This window comes from Hyla sarda, chromosome 4 (assembly GCF_029499605.1).
Source record: "Hyla sarda isolate aHylSar1 chromosome 4, aHylSar1.hap1, whole genome shotgun sequence".
NCBI classification, from domain to species: domain Eukaryota; kingdom Metazoa; phylum Chordata; class Amphibia; order Anura; family Hylidae; genus Hyla; species Hyla sarda.
The window spans coordinates 384,885,371-384,908,093 of NC_079192.1; the positions used below are offsets into that span (position 1 = coordinate 384,885,371).

The following is a 22,723-nucleotide window of genomic DNA, read 5'->3' on the forward strand; positions in this document are numbered from 1 at the left end:
GAGTCTGAATTTCAGAGATTCATTATCAACAATGGAGATTGGCTGTTAATTGAAACAAGTGAAGGGAAGTCAATGAAGATGAAATGTTTTGTGGGTCAGGTGCTTTCAACCAATGTACGACTGCACATTTAATGTCAAATTTTTATGTTATAACCCGAAAAGTTTGTGTGGTCAACATTAGACAATATAAGTGCCATTGAGAAAGACCAGGTGAAACTTAAAAGGGGTATTCCAGGGAAAAACTTTTTTCTATATATCAACTGGCTCCAGAAAGTGAAACAGATTTGTAAATTACTTCTATTAAAAAAAATCTTGATCCTTTCAATAATTATCAGCTGCTGAAGTTGAGTTGTTGTTTTCTGTCTGGCAACAGTGCTCTCTGCTGACATCTCTGCTTGTCTCGGGAACTGCACAGAGTAGAAGAGGTTTGCTATGGGGATTTTCTTCTAAACTGGGCGGTTCCCGAGACAGGTGTCATCAGAGAGCACTTAGACAGAAAAGAACAACTCAACTTCAGCAGCTCATAAGTACTGAAAGGGTTAATTTTTTTTTTTAAAGAAGTAATTAACAAATCTGTTTAACTTTCTGGAGCCAGTTGATATATATAAAAAAGTTTTTTTCCTGGATAACCCCTTGAAATTGTGTGGGCCTACAATGGACAAACGATTAATGCTGACTTTCATAGCAGATTGTTCTGTGGTTTTTTTATGGGATAGAATAACTGAAGCAAGAAACAACATTTAAACTTATAATATTATATGTAGATATTTTGCACATGATGGGGGAGATTCAAGACCTGTGCTGAGGAAAAGTTGACCAGTCGCCCATAGCAACCAATCAGATCGCTCCTGTTATTTCTCAGAGGCCTATTCAAAAATGAAAGAAGCGATCTGATTGGTTGCTATGGGCAACTGGTCGACTTTTCCTCTGCACAAGTTTTGATGAATGTCCCCCGATGTGTAGGCCCCATACGGTTTGATGAGTAGGTCACATTTGTATTTGTTATTTTGTTGTATTAGTTTATTTGTGAATGCTTCAGTGAGTGTCATAGATTTTTATACTCAACAAATGAGCAGCTATTGTATATTCAAAATGTATTGTCTATAGGTGTGGAATTTCCATGTTGTGTAGGTCACAGTTTAAAGGGGTACTCCAGTGGAAAACTTTTTTTTTTTAAATCAACTGGTGCCCGAAAGTTAAACAGATTTGTAAATTACTTCTATTAAAAAATCGAAATCCTTCCAGTACTTATTAGCTGCTGAATACTACAGAGGAAATTATATTCTTTTAGGAACACAGTGCTCTCTGCTGACATCATGACCACAGCGCTCTCTGCTGACATCTCTGTCTATTTTAGGTACTGTCCAGAGCAGTATAGGTTTGCTATGGGGATTTTCTCCTACTCTGGGCAGTTCTTAAAATGGACAGAGATGTCAGCAGAGAGCACTGTGGTCATGATGTCAGCAGAGAGCTCTGTGTTCCAAAAAGAAAAGAATTTCCTCTGTAGTATTCAGCATTTCCTCTGTAGTACTGTAGACTATATGGGGGAAGATTTATCAAAACCTGACCAGAGGAAAAGTTGCTGAGTTGCCCATAGCAACCAATCATATGGCTCTTTTTAGTTTCTCAGAGGCCTTTTCAAAAATGAAAAAAGCTATGTGATTGGTTGCTATGGGCAACTCAGCACATTTTCCTCTGGACAGGTTTTGCTATGAATCTAGTGTAGAGGCAAGACAAACCCTCTAAATTCTACTGAACACAGAAATCAACTCTAAAACATAAATAGGCACTGTCATTTAAACAAACTTTGCATCAATCAATAATACAAGGGAATATATATCTTATTAGACAAGTTATCTTACTAGACATAAATGCTCCTTTCTCCTCTTATTAAACTCCCCCCACCCCTTCTACTGCTGAAACCTTCATAAAGGGGTACTCCGCTGCTCAGCATTTGGAACAAAACTGTTCTGAACGCTGGAGCCGACGTCAGGAGCTCATAACGTCATAGCCCCGCCCCATCAATGCATGTCTATGGGAGGGGGCACGACCTCCTTCCATAGACTTGCATTGAGGAGGTGGGGCGGGATGGCATTAGGGGGCGGGGCTATGACGTCACGAGCTCCCGGCGCCGGCTCTAGTGTTCGGAACAGTTTGTTCCAAACGCTGAGCAGCGGAGTACCCCTTTAATGTCGGAATTCCAGCTTAGATTTGTCCTGTGTCTGAAAGACATGCCATACAAGTCTATAGAAGGGGGAGGAGGGAGCACTGCTCACCAGCTCTAGGAGAACTGTAAATTATACAGAAATTAAATTATATAATGCTAGAAATAGTGTTGTCCCTCATGTACAAACTGAACAGGTTATCTTGACAATGTACACTTTAATCTGCTCCAGTTTTTTGTTATGTTTACTTTCAAGGCAATATTTACACACCTTCTGCCACCTGCATTCTGTCCCAAAGGAATCAAAGATGACGGATTCAGGGCTTCAGCTTCCCCATGTACACAACCTTGGACATTGGACACATGCAAGCGGTTCAGGGCTGCAAAAAAAATAAAAGGGAATGTTACTACATGTATTGTCTTTAGGTAGCATACAATGCATGCTACCAATGTACTACAGAAAGCGTTCCCCAACAAAAAGCAGGCAGAGCCATTTTGTAGGGTATTGTTTGGAAGCCATAGAGAATAAATGGAGTGATGGCTAAGCACATGTGGTGCACTCTATTCATTCAGGAGTCAGTGTTCCTCCACTCTCGTTATCGGTGGGGGATCCCCGCGGATCAGCTTTTCCTGTAGATAGGGAATAACTTTACAAGTGAGGAATACCCCTTTAAATATCACTCCTGTACATTTTTGCAATACATTAGAGGTATCCATTGTCATCCCAGAGATAACAGCGTACTGCTGTGGGTCCCATTCATTTCAATGGGCCAAACATAGAACTAATATGATATGTTCAATGGGGTTAAAAAAAAGATTGCAATATTGATGGTCTATGAATTTCAGATCAGTAGGGGGCCAACTCTCAACTGTGAAGGGATGCATGTCCATGGGCCAGAGCTGCAGCCTCTTCCTTGTTTACATTAGCCCGTACACCTGCTCGATGTATAAAGAATAAAGCAAGTTTAAAAATGGCCACAGCACTTCCCTGAGCAAGTTGGTCCCTTTAAAGAGATGGCTGAGGGGGGTGCTGACAGTGAACACCCACAATCTCATATTGATCATCTGTCTTTAGGACAGGATATCAATACCGAAATCATAGAAAATTCCCTTTAAGCAGGGTCACATGGCACGCATCCGCAGCGTATTTCATGCTGCGGATGTGCCGACGGCAGTCACAGAGAGAGTGCAGAGCAAGTTCCTGGCTGCGGTAGGATAGCTTTGTGTGTTTGCTCATAGTGGTGGATTTCCCACTGTAGAAATCTGCCGCTATGAGTGGACACACAAAGCTACCCCCTGTGACTGTGTAAAATAATAATGAAAATAAATAATAAAATAATGTGGATGGGCCATGTGTGACACGGCCTTTAAAAAGCATCTATCAGCTCCGTATAAGTCACAGAGCTGCACACCTCAGTAGTTAGGGCAGTGATTCCCAACCAGGATGCCCTGGTTTCCGCACCTGTGACTCACGGCGCTGCAGGGGGGAGGGAAGGCCGTGAGCACATTGCGTGTGTGCACACAGCGTCCACATCCACAGCGTCACAGGCGCACAGGCAGGTATCGTGAAAAAAATGGTGCCCTGATATACCGGAAAGGGGATGAACTCACCGGGGATGCTGTGCCGGATTCCCCATTCCCCGCAGAAGGCATTGAGATGGAACAAGCCAGCTTGCTTAAGGTCCTTCTCCACCCCTGTCCACCCCTCTGTTATCTCTTCTCACCACTGTCCAACGCCCCCATCACCCATGTCCACTCTGACCCCGCCCCCCCCCGTCAACCATGTCCATCCTCCTATCATCCATGTCCACCCCCCGTTCATCCCTGTCACCCATGTTCACCCCCCCAGTCTACCCCGTCACCCATGTCCACCCCCCATTCACCCCTCTGTACCTTTGTCACCCCTCTTTTTCCCCCTTGCCCACCCCATCACCCCTGTTCACCGCCCCCCCGTCTCCCATGTCCACCCTCCTGTCATCCATGTCCACCCCTCAGTCACCCATGTCCACCCCTCTGACCACCCCCCAGTCTACCCCTCTGTCCCCCATGTCCACCCCTTTTTCACTTTTTTACCCCTGTCCACCCCTCTTTTACCCGCTTGTCACCCCTGTTGTCCCCCCCTTCTGAACCCCTGTCACCCCTCCTGTATCCCATGTCCACCCCTCTGTCCATCCCCCTGTCACCCATGTCCACCCCCATGTCCCTTTGTCACTCCTGTCCACCCCTCATTCTCCCCCTTGTCACCCTTCTGACCTCCTGTTCACCCCTTCTGTCTCCCATGTCCACCCCCGTCACCATGACCACCTTGGCCAACCCTCTGTCAGCCATGTTCATCCCCCAATGTCCACCCACTAATCTACACCTCTGTTACCCATGTCCACCCCCCTATTACCCCCTCTGTCCCTTTGTCATCCCAGTCCATCCCTCTCACCCCCTGTCTCCCATGTCCACCCTCCTGTCATGCATGTCCACCCCCCTATCCACCCTTCTGTCATCCATGTTCACCCTCCTTGTCCCCCCCTCTGACCCTATCTCCCATGTCAACCCTCCTGTCATCCATGTCCACCTTGGCCACCACCCTATCCACCCCTCTGTTACCCCTGTCCATGTCCCTGTCACCCATGTTCACCCCTCTGACCACATCCTTGTCACCCATGTCCACCCCCTATTCACCCCTTCTGTCCCTTTGTCATCCCTGTCCATCCGTATGTTACCACCTTTTCACTCCTGTCCATCCCAGATCTGCTGTCATAATCTTCAATGTTCATGTGATTGACAGGATTTAGCTTTAACGATTTTATGTATTTTTAATAAGTTTTGCTTCCTCAAAAAAAACTGTTTCATTATTACCTGTCTCCCTGGCCCATCCCGCTGTTAGCCATGTTCACCCCCCTATCCACCCCCTTGTCTAACCCCTGTCACCCATATGGAAATAACCCATATGTGGAAGTTAAGTTCTCTGATTGCGCACTACAATGCTCAGAAGAGAATTTTGCTGAAATGGTTTTTGGGGGGGCATGTTGCTCAATATTTGTGAAACTACACCCCTCAAGGAACGTAACAAGGGGTACAGTGAGCCTTAAACATCTCACAGGTGTTGGACAGGTTGGCGTTGAACTTGGACAAGAAAACAAAAATTTAGATTTTTAACACTAAAATGATGTAGTTACTCAAAATTTAGAATTTTCACATGGTGTAATAGGAGAAAATGGACCCCAAAATTTTAAGCCCAATGTCTCCCAATTAAGAAAACACCCCATATGTGGACATTAAGGGCTCTGCTGGCACACTACAGTATTTACACCTCACAGGTTTTTTGAACAGTGGACCGTAAAAGTGAAAAATTTGATTTTTAACACTAAAATTACGGTGTTACTCCAAATTTTTCATTTTCACGTGGTGTAATAGGAAAAAATGGACTCCAAAATTTGAAGCCCAATTTCTCGCGATTAAGAAAATGCCAAATATGTGGATGTTAAGTGCTCTGCTTGCACTACAGGTCTCAGAACAGAAGGAGTGCCATTGGACTTTTAGAGAGCGAATTTTGCTGGAATTGAAGTTGGGGGCCATTTGCATTTAAAAACCTCCCATCGTACCAGAACAGCAGAAACCCCCCACATGTGAAACCATTTTGGAAATTTCACATCTCCAGGAAAATAACAAGGGTTACAGTGAGTACTTACACCTCACAGGTTTTTGGAACAGTGGGCCGTAACAGTGAAAATTTTGATTTTTAACACTCAATTGCTGGTATTAACCCAATTTTTTTTAGTAGTAGGAGAACAAAAGCTCGACAAAATTTGTAGCCAAATTTCTCCAGAATAAGGAAATACCCCATTTATGGCAGTAAAGCGCTATGCAGGTGCAAAACCGGGCTTAGGAGTCAGACAGCGCTGATGAGATTTGAGGCCTAAAGTGGTGCTTTGCACCACAATGGTTGAGGTTCTGACAAAAAGAGACCCGGCAAGTGACCACAACTTTGAAACTATATGCCTCAAGGAAGGTAACAAGGGGTACAGTGAGTACTTACACATCACAGTTTTCTTTAATTGAAAAATTTTATTTTTTTACACTAAAATGCTGGGGTTATTAAATTTTTTCAATTTTCACAAGTGGTAATGGGAGAAATTGGGTTACAAATTTTGGAGGGCTTTTTCTCCTGACTATGAAAATACATTCACATTTGGGGTAATATGCTGGGCGGGCACACAACAAGGCTCAGAAGTCATAGAGGTCTGTTTGCATTTGAGGCCTAAGGCATATCAGTAGCTGAGGGTTACATACAGGAAAATAGGTGGAAAATACAAGAGAGAAACCCCCACATGTGACACCATTACAGAAAGTACCCACCCTGAGGAACGGGTATAGGGGTAAAGGGGACATTTTGAACGCACCGGTGTTTCCTAAATTTATTTTCCAGGAATGGATGAAGGGTAGCTTTTGAAAATTGCAATTTTCAGCCTGTGCTCTGCTTCATCTTTCTGGGAACAACTAACATGTGACTCTGAATTGTCGCCTCGAAATATGAAGGAGCTCATGAGGGAGAACTCTTCGCATTTGAGGCCGATGTTTGTTACGGACCTAACAGTTACATACATTCAGAGAAGAATACAAGAAAGGAACACCCACATGTGACACCATTACAAACAGTATAATCCCTAGGGAAGGTGTATAGGGGTGAAGTGGAGATTTGGAACAGACGCGTGTTCCCTAAATTTATTTTCCAGGAATGGATGAAGTGTAGTTTGGGGAAAATGAAAATTGCTATTTTATTACTGATATGCCAATTATTTTCCCAGAATGATGACCCAGAGTATAGCGAAAAGTAAAAATGATGCCCACCCCATCCCATGTGATGTGTGTGGCCGTCCCTATTCTGTTACTTCAAAAGCGCACCACGCTCAGGTGGGAAGAGAGCGTTGCGCATTTGAGGCAACTGCAAACCCCCAATGCTGTTGACTCTGTGTCCCATGACCCATTTTTTTGGGGAAAAAAAAAAGGTATTATCAGTGATATTGGGAAATAGTTTTATTTTTTATTACATTTTTTTTTTTTGGGGGGGGGGGTTTGGTTTTAAAATTTGGAAGACAGATTTTCTAGGGGTAACTCTAGCCGAGGACAATCTAGTCAATAGATTCATTTAGGGTGTCAGTGTCATCAGTCCCAGGTCCAGACCTTCTGTTCCTAGTTGGGATCTCAACATAGTTTTTTATACCCTTGACATTAGGAGGATTATTTTCAGGTACCTGGAAGCCATGGCTGAGTGGAGGTCAGATGAGAATCTTTTTGTTCAGTATGGGGGAAGGATACAGTTGGTAGATAGATTAAATCTGCTATTACCGAAGCTTACAAATCAGAAGGGAAAGATCGTACCCTTTCAGTAAAAGCACACTCTACAAGAGCAATTTCTTTGTCACGGGTTGAGAAAGCAGACACATCTCCTGATCGTATCTGCAGGGCGGCTACGTGGTCAAGCCGTCACACATTCATTCGTCACTACAGATTGGATTTATTGCCAAATACGGACAGCTCATTTGGGTGCAAGATCCTGCAGGCCGTGGTCCTTCCCTAGAACTACTTATCTGGTATGGCTCCATATTTGTGCTGTCATGAAGGGGGATGCAGTGGAAAAAAGGAATTGTTTCCTACCACTGATTCGGTTTCCACTAATCCTTCACGACGGCACCACTGTAACTCCCACCCTATAGTGTTGGGTTTATTATATCTCACATCCTGGTAGTAATTTGAAAAGCACTGGGGTGTGTAAGAGGAGGGGCCCTTTTTAAACCTTTCTGTTTTCCTGTTCCTACAGTGATGGGAGGAGCAACCTCCATATTGGTACTGTCATGACGGATATATATATCAGGGATGTGGAAATCCTATCACACAACCCCAGGGACATGGGCGCCGGGCACATGAATTTTTCTGATCTGCTTCGTGGAAGGAGAGGTGGACAGACAACCTAGCGGCGCTCAGGACGTATGGACCTGCTGGCCCCCAGCCGATTCGTGTAGCTGAGGACCACCGCTAATAGCCGGCATGCAGCAATCGCAGCAGCTGACTACTGACCCTTTAGATCGCCTCTGTCAAAGTTGACAGCAGCGTCTAAAGGGACCTTTCAAACTTCCGGGTGGTCTAGCGGGGTGGATTGTCCCCCCCGCAAGGCAAATGTGAAGGGTGGGAGGGGGCATCCACTGTGGAGGAAGCCGGAGTGCTTACCTCTTCATCCATGGCTGCCATGGATCTGTATTTGATTGAACCTGCCTGGAGCAGGATCAACCAAATGAGCACAGATCACACAGATGAATGGAGTTCTATGAACTTTATTGATCTGTATGAGGAATCTAATGATTCCATCTTAAAAGGACAAGTCTCATGCCTGATCAGTACAGAAAAACGTATCCCCTATCTGTGGACTCCAGCGATTGTATGGAGCCCCAGCTCTCCCAGAGTGGTGTGTCACTACCCCCGCTTGTAACGGGGGCAGCCATGCCCCCTCTATATATCTCTATGGGAGAGCCGTTTTGCTAAAGGGACTAAAAACTAAAAAGTTTAATTAAAGTTTAAAAAACACACATTAACCCCTTCCATATTAAAAGTTCATATAACCCCATTTCCCATTTAACATGTCAATATAATTAAAATAAATGTATTTGGTATTGGTGCATGCATTATTGTCCAAACTATTAAAATATAACATTATATATCCCGTATGGTCAATGGCGTTAGTGTAAAAAAATATATAAAACCATAGAATTGTGTTTTTTTATAACATCATCCCAGAAAAAGTAAAAAGCGATCAAAACGTCCGATCAATACCAAAATAGTACTGATACAAAGAGCAGATTATGGCTCTAAAAAATGAGCCCTCACACAGTTCAGTATACGTAAAAATAATAATGGTATAGGGGGTCAGTAAATGGCAATTTAAAAAAAAAAATCTAAAAATATTAGTAAAACATGGGGGAAACCAAACAAAGTTGGTAGTGCTAAATCAGGCTGACATAAAGTATCAAAATAACATACGTTTTTTCCAAGGGCTGAAGTAAATTAGTGTGGGTTAGTGTGTAAAGGACGGGAGCTGCGACTTTTGTGCGACTTTCAGAGAAAAGTCACACATCATGAATCGATCACCAATTCATAAAACTACCGTAGTCTAAAGCACTGCACATGGTAGGTCACTTTCAGATATGATCTACAGCAAAAGTAGCACAAAAGTTTAAGCAGGGGTGTGGAAATTTTATAAAAAAAACTACTTGTTCACAGGACTAAAACGGAGCAAAATCTACTTGTCCCTCATGATGATCCACTTGTCCGGGCCAATTTTCGCTTTTACGCTCTAATTTTTTCCTCCTCGCCCTATAACAGCCATAAATACCTACTATAATGATACCTTTACATTTTTCAATAACATTCTCTGAACACATATATATATATATATTAGGTGAAGTGAAATTGAAATAGTAAAAGATAATTTTGAAGATTTGGTGGTTTTCTTTTCTACGCCATTTACCTTGTGGTCAGATAACATGTTAGTTTCACACTTTAGGCCGGCCTGATTACAGTAATACTAGATTTGTATAGTTTACGTCATGTTTAACTAATTTTAAAAAAATTCTGAACTTTTTTGAATTTTTATAATTGCCATATTTTGACCCCTGTAGCTTTTATTTTTTTTCCACATACCAGGCTGTATGAGGGCAAATTTTTTGCGCCATAATCTGTTTTTGGTATCGGTGCCATTTTGGTATTGATTTGGTATTGACTTTTTAATCGCTTTTTTACTTTATTTTTCTGGGATATTATAAAAATCGCAATTCTGTGGTTTGGTATTTTTTTTACATTTACCGTATGGGATACATAATGTTATATTTTAATAGGTCGTACAATTACGCACGCAGCGATACTAAATATGTTTATTTTTATTATGTTTGCATAGTTTTATATAGGAAAAGGGGGTGATTTGAACTTTTAACATGGAAGGGGTTAAGGTGTGTCTTGCAAACTTTTATTAAAACTTTTTTTTTCCTCATACAGATCTCCATTGATCTGTGTGCTCTGCGATCCATTGATAGAGCCTAGTCAAGCCAGGCTCTATCAATGACAGAGCCATGGGACAGCAGGGAACAGAGGTAAGCCCTCCGGCTACCTCTATAGTGGATCGCCCCCCTGCGATCAGGCTGCGGTGGGGGCGATCTACCCCACTAGCCCACCAGGGAGCATACACATGTCCCTTTAAATGCCGCTGTCAGCTTTGACAGTGGCGATCTAAAGGGTTAATAGCCAGCCACGGCTATACTACCCACATACTACCCACCAACGATTAATCTATATTCCCTATAGTGCTTAAAGGACATGAGTCTAAGGACAATATCCAGAATGCCTCCGTGTATGAACCAAGTAGGCCCAATCCCCTCCACGGTGAGGCTGTTGCACTCTTTCTATGCCCGTAATTTGAATATTTGTGGTGCCACCTGAATGTACATCCCGAATGTGTTTTAGTAAGGACAGATGTTGACCTGGCAACAGAAAGGTTTGTGACGGTGTGGTACCCCTCATGTGTTCAGCAACACAGAATTAAAATTTTCTTAATGTGCAGCCAATGTATTGGAGATTACACATTTTACTGTTTACAGGTAGCTAGGTATACCACATGGGTGGTGTTACAGTAGATAAGTACTTTGATGTGGAATGAACGAATTGTGACTGTGGAGGTGAAATCCTTGGTATTGGTGACAAATTTGCAAGCCGAGCAGCGTGGCTGATTGCAGTACATCTAAAGCACCCTGTGGTGGAATGCCATGTGTCCCTACCAGGTAAATCATGATACTCGCTGGGAGACCGTTGGTCTCGAAGGGATCTTGCTCTCCTTGCTACACAGCTAATGCCAGATTGAAGGATGTTGGCTAAAGTTGGAGAAGTACAGTAAGAGGTTTATGAATCATGTCACTGTGGTAGCCCAGTATGGGAGGCGTTAGTTACCCTGTACTCTTGCTGCCATGTCAGCCTGCCTCCCTTCAGTGTCCCCTTGCCCCTCTTGCATCTGTCCCCCATGTAAATATGTTTATTATGTATTATACTGTCTAATGTGTGAAGAAAACATTGTCACTTTAAGACTGTTTAGTATGTGAGTTGTCATGTGATTGTTACCCAGGAGGTATAAGTTGACCAGGTGACTTAAGGGTGACCAATGGGAGAGCATCCCCAATAAAAGCCCTGGGTGGAGCCTCTGCTTGCTCTCTTGCTTCCTGCTGAGGTCCAGTCATGTCGTGCCTAAGTGTGTGTTCAGAGTCATAGGAGGTCTCAAGTCCAGTCTGCAGCCACAAGCTACACACCTGCAAGTAAGCCATAGTCACAGTCTTGTCAGTCATCAGTCACAAGTCAAGACTTGTCAGTCATCATTTGTCAAGTCACAGTGGCCTGCATTAAACTGACCCCATCTACTTCAAGTCCCACTGGTCACTGGCTGAAGTGTATAGACTTTTCCACCTGTCTAACCTCAGTAAAGCTACCGTTATCTGTAACTTGGCGTCTAAGTCAATGTTGCCCCCGTGCCTAGCCCAGGATCCAGCGGTATACCTTCGGGTGGTACTGAGGATAAACCACACCCTGGCGTCACAAATACAAGGGGTTAATGCCATCAGCCCCTAGGGTAATTACATCTGACCTTTGCATCACACCCCCATACCACATCACGAATTGCACAAAAATCAATGGAGTATGGCGTAGAAAAGGTTATTATCTTTGATGAGTCTTTTCTGTGGGTTTTTTCAATGTTTGAAGTTCCTTGAAGTATTGTTTTCTTGATTTTGCATCATCAATCGCTGTGGCTCTGGACAGTAAAGTGGATTTAGAACCACAATCTTTTAATCATTTATTGATTTCTTTTACAGTACAATTTCATACATTTCTGTAGAAGTGGACGCTCTTCTTTCCCTGACATATTCCCCAATTGGCAAGATTCTGATGTGGGTGGCAGCTTTGGGCATACAATATAGTAATGACAGATGTCGGTTTAAGGTACATGCTCATGTGTATTGCAATAGTAATGTCATCCCCGACCAGGGTAACCAACGAAATTGATGGTGTTCTGTTCAAGGTTACAGATGAATTTTAAATTAAAGTAATTGTTTTTGGTAAACTCGTAAAAAGTTTCAGCCGGTTCCTTGGTGCCCGTCCACACTAGGAGGAGTGTTTTCAATATAAAGGCCATACCACCCCACAAATTGATGGTGGGGATTGACAGCCGCATACAGACAGAACTCCTCCCAGTGGGACATATACAGGTTAGCCAATGATGGGGAGAACTTGGCTCCCATAGGACATCCAACCATCTGGAGGAAAAACTTTTCCATCAGAACGAAAAGCAAAACTTCAAGGGTGTACTGTATTAGCATTGATGTATAATTGCTATATGTGAGCATATGGTAACTTACAGCATCAATAGCTTTTCAGTGTGGGGTGGAGGTATAGAGTGCACTAATATCGCACGACCTCCATCGATTTTCAGAGTTTCAAGGGAGAGAATCTACTGCATCAAGAAGTGTTTTTGTGTCTTTTATGTATCCCAAAGTCCTGGTGACTAGAGGTTGTAAAAGGTGGTCTAGCCAAGCTCCCATTCTGTCTAATATGGAATTAATATGGCACAATATGGCGTAGGGGCGGTGGGAAGATGTTCTTATGGGTTTTAGTAAAACTGTGGAATATAGAACACTTGGAAGAGTGAGGTATCAGATATTCTTTTTGCTTTTGGTTAATTATGCCAAGTGTCACACCTTCTTCCAGGAGATGATTGAGTTTGTTTGTTATCAGTTTGATGGGATTGGTGGATAAGGGTTTGTAGGTGGAGGTATCACACAAGTGTTCTATGATTAATTCTTCATATAAATTTTTATCATGAACCACCACCGATCTCCCTTTATCAGCATGCCGTATCACTATGTGGGTGTTGATGGTTAAATCCTTAAGAGCCTTATGTTGGTCATGGTTCAGATTATGTACAACAGGGACATGTCCGTTAGAGAATTCTTTCAGATCATGCTCTACCCTTAAAAGGGAAACAATTAGTAGATTTTAGCATATATAACGCTTGACAATGCATTATATATGCTAAAATCATTATCCTCACCATCCCTGGGGGATATTAAGTTATAAAGTCCCCCCAGCTGACTGGCAAGTAGTCCCCTGGGTTACTTACCAGCTCCGTTCACCGTGGCCCCGCCCTGACGGCTTGAATAGCGTTTAGCGTCACCGCTCTGCTCCGCCTGCTTAGGGAGCAGAGCAGTGACAAGAGTCGTCATTCAAGCTGTCAGGGCGGGGCCACGGCCGCAGCAAACAGAGCTGGAAAGTGTAAGCCCCCACCCAGAAGACTACTTGCCAGGCGGCCCAGGGGGACTTTATAACTTAATATCTTCACCATCCCTGGGGACACAAATGTCCCCCGGGGATGGTGAGGATAATGATTTTAGCATATATAACGCATTGCCAAGAGTTATATATATGCTAAAATCTACTGATTGGTTCTCTTTAATTGGAAGATATCCATAGGGTCACTTCTGGAGTTAATAGGATAAAAAGATGGATTAGATGTCGTGAACGTGTTTATGATATTATCACGTTTATAATGTCAATACTATTAGGTAGGTTCTGAAGTTCTATTGATGTAAGTAGAGTGATCTGTTCCTGGAAAGGTTATTAGTGGGGGGTACATCAGAGGCCAGTTCATGTATCTCTTCAGTTGGGACATCAGATATCTTTCTAATGTAACGGATCTGATAAATTTGTTAATGTCCCGAATAGTCTGGTACAAGTCAAACCTCAGAGTGGGGACAAAATTAAGTCCTTTGGATAGGACTTGTACTTGTTTTTTACTCCGTATTGATGCTGACAAGTTCACCACCGACAAATGTCCCTGTGGGCATGTTTCCATGTGCGTCGAGAGCAATATGTGGTGATTTTTGTATTTTTTGGCCAGCTCTCCTGCATCTCGTTCGGTTCCTTGTCCTGCTTTTAGTGGAGTTTTGTTTTTCTTTCCCCTGGTATCCATCTCTACAAAATCCTGATTGGTGTAAATATGTTGTTGTGGATAATTTTGATGGTGGTGAGCCGATGTTGCACCTTGTGTCCATCCTCAATGTCTGATATTTCAGTATCATAATCTATGCAATCATTATCCGACGAGCTCACATTCTTATTAGGCGTGTTTATTTTACTTTTCAGATTTTTAAAGGATAGAACGTGGAGTATTCTGCCTTGTTCTGTACTAGGTATATGCACCATATTGTTTGAGTAGTCCTTTACGTCCCTGGTAAATTTTGATTGTTTTAATGCAGTTATTGATTCCTCCAATTTGTTTCATTTGTTTCGTCCTGTAATTCTGTAAGTGCCGGTATGTTATTGTATTGTTGTAGAGATTCCGTTATTGAAGCAATATTAATTTCTAGCTGGGCTATCCTTTTTTCTTCCTGACCAAAATTTTTTTTCATTAATTTGAAAGAACATTCGTTCAAGATGTTATTCCATTCGATAGTAAAGTTGTCATCGTAGACTGCAGTTGATCTCTTTCGTATTCTCAAGCCTCTGGGAATCATCTCTTTTTCTATAAATTTTGTTAAAGTGGTGGCATCCCACCAAGTTTTTAGTTGTTGTGTCATGAGATGTTCTAAATCCCAGATAAGCTGTTTCATGTTAGGTGGAACATTCCCCTGGTTATTCTTGGATAAAATATTTACAACTATAGATCTACGATCAGCATTGTTTGACAAAGAAACATTGGTCAATAGTTCTGGTAAGTTCACATATTCAGTTGAATTATCCACCAATAAGAAAATTGAGATGTATTGTATTGTGCCTAAAATGTACACCAGGTTCAGCTGATTGTACACATACTTATAATGTACACAAGATTCTGCTCATTGTACCCAAATACCCATACATATACTGGGGTACAGCCAATACCTCTGTAAGGGGCCCAGGCTTCCCAGCACAGAAGACCACTGTATAAACAGCCTATTTTTAACCTTAGATCTACGATCAGCATTGTTTGACAAAGAAATATGGGTCAATAGTTCTGGTAAGTTCAGATATTCAGGACTGGGTAATGAGGGGGGACAGCTATCTGATGGAAATGGGCTGTATGAGGATGGACAGCTATATGAAGGGACTGGGCTATATGAGGAGGGACAGCTATTTGAGGGGATTGTGCTACATGAGGGGGGGCAGCTATATGAAGGGATTGTGCTACATGAGAGGGGGGCAGCTATATGAGGGGATTGTGAGATATATGGGAGGATGGCTATATAAAAGGAAATGGGCTATTTGAGGGGAAACAACTATATGAGGGGGGTTGTGCTATATGAGGGGGGACAGCTATATGAAGGGAATTGACAATGTGAGGGGGGGCAGCTATATAAGGAGGAACAGCTATATGAAATTCCTACAGCCATTCACCGCTCCCCCCGACCCAGTGCTGCTTCTGCGCTGTTTTTCAAAATGTCAACTGTTGCCAAGATTCCTATATATTGTAATAGTGTTATTACATGTTTAAAGACCTGATAAAGAGGGGTTGAGCACCTTGAAATGCTTTGTCAATTGATATTCAAGTAAGATGGAACCCTGTATGAACATCAGAACGATTAATTTTGATACTTTTTCCCCCAATCTGCAATAGAGGAAAAACCAGGCTTTCCCGGGTGACTTGTTGAGCGCTGCTGAAACCACTCACTGTGGACTTTGGGCAGGGTTGTGTCTGAAACGCAATGCTACCAGGTTAGTGCATAGTGTACTGCACCATTTATACTGCTGTCTGCATGGGATAGCACATTTGTCTTCACATAGAAGTTTTATACCACAACCTGCTGAGTGCACTATAAATTCTTCTACTGTGCACTATACTATGTTGTATTTTCTGAGATGTGTTCTGCGTTGTTGGAACCCGCTACTGTTTTCCGACTTGCTTTTGTTTGGCGTTGCAGGCTTGTATTAGTATTTATGATATATAAGCCATTAAAAAGATGTTGGAGAGAGAAAGAATAGAGGTCAGAGTGGGAAAGCTCAGTTTACCTACATTTTACCGTATTAATTATGCTGAACTAATAAAACAAAGTCAATAATAAAGAGAATGGGAGATATTCCAACAAATAAATTCTACACATAACTGATATTGTAATACACACAGTAATACACTTTCAAAGTTTAAAAAATAAGTTACATAAGCTACATATGGATTTTAATACTTATATTCTTATATGATATTAGGGTTATACAAAGGTTGTAGACCTGATTTATGTTATGTTAAAAGGGGTTTAAAAGATTTCAATACTCATGATCTATCAATATCAGATCGATAATGGGGGGGGGGGGTCAACTCTCAACACTCTCTCTCTTATTTACATGGGCCCATATACCTGCACCATGAATATAGTATGTGCTGTGTAGAGCATAAATAAAAATGTCCTTTTTTCCTCCTTACCTTTTTAAAATCATAACACTTTCAATTTTGCACTGGTGGAGTGCTCTGCTCCGCTGCCCCGTTCTGCCGTCCGCATCATGGCGTCTTATGGAGGAGCATGTGACACACACGTCACTCCACTGCGCCCAGCGTAACATTACGGAGGAAGTGTATGTCACATGCTCCTTCATAATACGCCATGATGCAGACGGCAGAACGGGGCAGTGGCAGTGATGAGTACGGGGCTGCAGAGTGGCGACACCGGACAGGTGCAAGTGAGAATATACAAGGGGGGCCCTGCTATCTACAAGGGGTGGGGGTGTCTGCTGGCTACAAGGGGGAGGCCTGCGATCTACAAGGGGGGGGGGGGGTCCTGCTATCTACAAAGGGGGAAGCCTGCTATCTACAAGGGGGAGGCCTGCTATCTACAAGGGGGGGGCCTGCTATCTACAAGGGGGGGGGGGTCTGCTGGCTACAATGGGGGGGGGGGGTCTGCTGGCTACAATGGGGGGGGGCTGCGGTCTACAGGGGGGCTGATACTAATGTCTGCACCTATCTATACTCCCTACTATTAAAGGCAATTTTACAGCAGAGTCACTTGCACTAACTTGAATTTATATGTAGGTAGTGCAGGTGACCTGGTTTCTAACGCTGCTCACCATGTGATCATCAACACAATCGCTCCGGAGACATCGGTTTTGCCGCCAATGCAAATTCCCTGTTCTGCCCAATGGAGAAGAGAGAAATCTTGGCTCATACTACAGCAGCCGCCTCCATTGCACACAACAAGGAACCCACATATTAGCATGGTAAGCAGCACCAGAAACCGCATCACCCTGGGGTCAGATTCCCTTTAAAATATAAGTACTCGTACTTGGTATCGGCGAGTACTAGAATTAAAGTATCGGTACTCAGTCTTAAAAAAATGGTATGGGGACATCCCTATAATAGACAAAAAGAAATGGTAAAATAATGATAATAAGACAAAAAATACAATAAGTAAAATGCCCCCTAAAAAGTGAGTCTTGCCCTTGTATTCTGATCCATCTGAACTGTTGCACGGCTCCTCCCCGTCCTGACCCGCGTGGTTGAAAAAAAAGATCCAAAATAATCAAAAACATGTAATATTTGCTGATCCAACAGTATTTTATTTTATAAACACTTTAATTCTATGTATAATCTTATGGTTATTATAGGTTATATTTTTATAGTTTGGACATTTACGCACGCGGCGATACCACATATGTTTATATTTATTTTCATTTACATAGGTTTTTTTTTTTTATGGGAAAAGGGGGGTGATTCTGACTTTTATTAGGGAAAGGGTTAAATCACATTTATTAACTTTTTTTTCACTTTTTTTTTTTTTTTGCATTGCACACACTGATTTTCTACACTGTTCACTGCCATGGATCTCAGGCACGGAGCAGTCATTCGGTGATCCGACACGCAGTAGGCAGGTAGGGATCCTTCTGGTGTCCTGCAAGCTGTTCGGGACACCACGATTTCACCACGGTGGTCCCGAACAGCCTGACTGAGCTGCCGGGATGCTTTCTGTTTCACTTCAGACGTAGCGGTCAACTTTGATCGCTGCATCTGAAGGGTTAATACCAAGCACCACCGCGATCGGTGATGTCCGGTATTAGCCGAGGGTCCCGGCCGGGAATGACCTCATATGACGCGTGGTCACCGTAAATATACGTCCTGCGCCGTTAAGGAGTTAAAAAAAAAAAAATGTCCGGCTTTGGCCAGACAAGGATGTTGCGCATTCTTTTAACAACATTACTAATTGCGCAGATCCTACATCGCATTGAATGTGATGTAAAGGGGAAAAAGGCCATCGATCAGTTTAAAGAACTGATCTTCAATCAAGAGCACGAAGAAAGTGTAAAAGAATTTAACTTCAGAAAAGAGCTGGAAAAAGAAATTTATCAGTTCCTTGAACACGAAGTCGGCATACTTGGTGAGAAAACTTTTATTATTAGGATTTCTATGAAAAAAAAAATAAAAATCTAAAGAGAAGATGAATGTTGAACCCTAATGCCTGTATGTATCTATTTTCTTTCCAGATGAACATGCTACATCCGAAGTGGTAGCAAAATCTGCCACCTGCCTGCCACCACACAGCCTGCCACATCACAGTCTGCCACCACAAAGCCTACCACCGCACAGTCTACCACCGCACAGCCTGCCACCGCACAGCCTACCACCGCACAGCCTGCCACCACACAGCCTGCCACCGCACAGCCTGCCACCACACAGCCTGCCACCGCACAGCCTGCCACCACACAGCCTGCCACCGCACAGCCTACCACCAGAAAGCCTGTCACCGCACAGCCTGCCACCGCACAGCCTACCACCAGAAAGCCTGTCACCACAGTGTCCGTACAAATTGAGTCACCTGACATTGCCACACCTGCACTGGAACTAGTAAGCGAAGCAAAATAAACATTTATTTGTGGCTCAAGCTGTTGACTACTTGGCATTTCACATCACAGAGCTTCTTCTAATAATTATGGCTGGAGCTGCCAGCATCCTGTTTTTTGCTGGCATATGGTACATAAAACATATTAAATAATCTTAGATTTGTGTAACAAAGGGATTAATTATAAAATAAAAAATAATAAAATAATAAACACTACCTTCCTTATATCCTCCAAAAAAAAAAAAAACTTTTACCCTTCTCTCCTATTATTCCCTAAAAAATAGAAAAATGCATTAATTAAAAGAAAGCCTTGCCTGTGCCCTTTCTTTAAGTTACATTGAGATACCCGCAGGGATCTATAATAGCCAGCGATGATCAGGAAATAGTAGCTCTAGGGCAGGGGTCCTCAAACTTTTTAAACGGGGGGCCAGTTCACGGTCCCTAAGACCGTTGGAGGGCCGAACTATAGATAACAAAACATGAACAAATTCCTATGCACACTTATATATCTTATTAGTGGACTACCACTTTAAGTACACAGCACAGCTAGGTTGTAGTTCCCCCACATTAGGGTTGGCAATACAGTTCCCCCACATTAGGTGCAGTACAATTGCCCCACATTAGGTGCAGTACAATTCCCCCACATTAGGTTGGCAGTATAGGTCCCCGCAATAGGTAGTAGTTCCCCTACATTAGGTTGTAGTTCCCCCCACATTAGGTGCAGTATAGTTCACCCACATTAAGTTGTAGTTCCCCCACATTAGGTGCAATAAAGTCCCCCACATTAGGCTTGCAGTATGTTCCCCCACATTAGGTGCAATATAGTCCCCCACATTACTTTGGCAGTATAGTCCCCCCACATTAGGCTGGCAGTATAGTTCCCCACATTAGGTTCAATATAGTCCACCACATTAGGCTGGCAGTATAGTTCCCCCACATTAGGTGCAGTATAGTCCCCCACATTAGGCTGGCAGTATGTTCCCCCACATTAGGCTGGCAGTATAGTCCCCCAAATTACGTTGGCAGTATGTTCCCCCACAGGCATACAGCCTCCAGCCATAAAGTATGGCTGGAGGCTGTATGCTTGTGTACTGCCCCATTTCAGTGTTCTGACCACCGCTCCGGCCATAGCAGGACCGGAGGATCGGTGGTCAGAACACTTACCTACTACCAGCGCGCGCTTCCTTGCTTCTACTCTTCTTCTCCGCTGCTCCGAACTCGGTTGCCATAGGCGCACGCATGGGACGTCAGTGACGTCGCTGTGTGCGCCTGCTCCCGGCGGTCCCCGCGTTTTTAAAGTAAACGCGGGCCGCAGGGACTTCACAGAGGCATCCTTGTGTTCCGAAAGCATCTTTCGGAACACAGGGATGTCCTAAGGCAAAAACACCCGGCGGGCCGGGTAAATGCGCTCCGCATGTGGCCCACAGGCCGTAGTTTAAGGACCCCTGCTCTAGGGGGTGGGGAGGCAGCCGTCTGAGAGGGGTCCTGGTGCCATATAAGAGACCACCATTATCAAGAGTACACTTAGAAAACACCATGAAATTGGTGTCCTAGGTGTCTCACGATGGTATATTTTAGTGTTTGCCCCATCATTTCTATATAGGGAATTTGTTACATTGAAATGCAGAGTAGCTGAGCAGATTTTGTGTATAACTTGTATTTTTTTACGTATACCTCATTCTGGGCTTAGGAGTCCAGTGGGTGGCTATCCCTGTTGGTTGGCAGATTATGTTTCATTGAGGCTAAAAAAAGAGGCAGAGTTGCAGTGGCATGCCTCCTCCAATATGAAAAAGATGTGCTGCACAATTTGGGAAAAATATACAACTGCAATTTAGAAGGTAAATATTTTTATTGCGATAAAATAAATGGTGAAATCTCCTCCATTTCATACAGCCATTTCCCTCATTTAATAATATGAAATGAGGGAAATTGGCTAAATGAAATGAGAGAAAATATAGGCTATAAAAGGATGTGGGAGGGAACGACTATATGAGGGGACAACAAGCTTTTTATTTATGTTATAGAGCTTCTTCCCTCTTCCCCCCCTCCTGTGAGACTGAGTTCCACTCTTAGGCTAGGTTCAGACTACGGAATCTCCGGGCAGAACATTTCCGGCCGGAAATTCCGAGTGCGGCCAGCGCTGACTGAATCAGCCGGCGCTAGGACCGCGCGGACACTGCAGTCTCCAATAGCAATGTGTTCCGCGCGGATTTCCACCTGAAGAAAGAGCAACGCCTTTCTTCAGGTGGAAATTTCCAAGCGGATTTTCCGTTCACAAATTCCGATTCACAAATTCCGAAGTGTGAATTTGTGAACGTAAAACCATTCACTACACTATACATTTTAGCAAGCGGAATTTCCGCCAGCAATTTCAAAGAGGAATTGCAGGCGGAAATTCCGTAGTCTGAACCTAGCCTTAGGGTACGTTCACATGTGCGGATTTACAGCGTATTTTACGCTGCAGATCCGCCGCTGAAGGACCTCTGTATGGTGCCCTTAAATGTGCCTGCTCGGAGAGGCAATACACCGCTCCGAGCAGACACACTGCGATGTGCGAGTTGCCGCGCATGCACGATGTACTCGCACACATCGCGGCCGCTTCCCCTGCTCAATGAGCTAGGCCAAGAACTGCCGCGATGTGCGAATATACTGCGCATGCTGACTCGCTCATCGCAGGGTGTCTGCTCGTAGCGGCGTATTGCCGCTCCGAGCAGGCACATACAAAAGCAGCATATAGGGGGGTCCTTCAGCAGCGGATCCGCAGTGAAATACGCTGCGAAAATCTGCACGTGTGAACGTACCCTTAAAATCAGCTCAGCTCTGTCCTGTGTCTGCAAGACAAGCAATACGAGTCTATGGAGCCCACCGGCTCTGGGAGAACTTCAGCAGTCTGCTGAAAAATACCTTATCCAAGTTACAGCAGGTCAAATAAGTATTGAACACGTCACCATTTTTCTCTCACTAAATATTTTTCCAAAGGTGCTATTAACATTACATTTTCACTAGGTGTTGGTAACAATCCAAGTAATCTATACATTCAAAAAAAATAAATAAAATAAGCTCAGAAATTAAGTACCGTATATACTCGAGTATAAGCCGACCCGAGTATAAGCCGAGACCCCTAATTTCAACCCAAAATCCCAGGAAAAGTTATTGACTCGAGTATAAGCCTAGGGTGGGAAATACCTCATCCCCCCCCTGTCATCATCCAGACCCGTCATTAACATTCTCATCCCCTTGTCATCATCCCACACATCCCCCCTTCATCATCCCCTTGTCATCATCCCACACATCCCCCCTTGTCATCATCCCACACATCCCCCCTTCATCATCCCCCCTTGTCATCATCCCACACATCCCCCCCTTCATCATCCCCTTATCATCCCACACATCCCCCCTTCATCATCCCCTTATCATCCCGCACATCCCCCCTTCATCATCCCCTTATCATCCCACACATCCCCCCCTTCATCATCCCCTTATCATCCCACACATCCCCCCTTCATCATCCCCTTGTAATCATCCCACACACCCCCCTTCATCATCCCCACCCCCTTCATCATCCCCACACCCCCCCTTCATCATCCTCTTCTCATCATTCGCCCTCAGTGGTCTTCAACCTGCGGACCTCCAGAGGTTTCAAAACTACAACTCCCAGCAAGCCCGGGCAGCCATCGGCTGTCCG

The 22,723-nt window shown here is 43.7% G+C and overlaps 2 protein-coding genes across 4 annotated transcripts in view; one reads left to right on the plus strand and one right to left on the minus strand.

The window, feature by feature from the left end:
* The window catches only part of DELE1 (DAP3 binding cell death enhancer 1), a 72,600-nt gene that overhangs the window by 44,310 nt on the left and 5,567 nt on the right, over positions 1-22,723 (minus strand). The window contains exon 2 of the mRNA XM_056517030.1: positions 2,436-2,544. Coding sequence (XP_056373005.1) covers positions 2,436-2,544 — 109 coding nt within the window. The remainder of the gene's footprint in view (positions 1-2,435; positions 2,545-22,723) is intronic.
* Positions 910-19,206, plus strand: LOC130267372 (uncharacterized). 3 transcript variants are annotated; one of them, XM_056517034.1, is made up of 6 exons: positions 936-982; positions 5,664-5,835; positions 15,834-15,931; positions 17,238-17,422; positions 18,411-18,576; positions 18,683-19,206. In XM_056517034.1, exons 3-6 carry the CDS (start codon positions 15,922-15,924, stop codon positions 19,042-19,044), a joined length of 723 nt encoding a protein of 240 aa, XP_056373009.1. In that variant the 5' UTR covers positions 936-982; positions 5,664-5,835; positions 15,834-15,921; the 3' UTR covers positions 19,045-19,206. The 3 variants fall into 3 exon arrangements, with proteins under 3 accessions (XP_056373010.1, XP_056373009.1, XP_056373011.1); XM_056517035.1 differs by lacking the exon at positions 5,664-5,835 and having other exon boundaries at positions 910-982; XM_056517036.1 differs by lacking the exon at positions 15,834-15,931.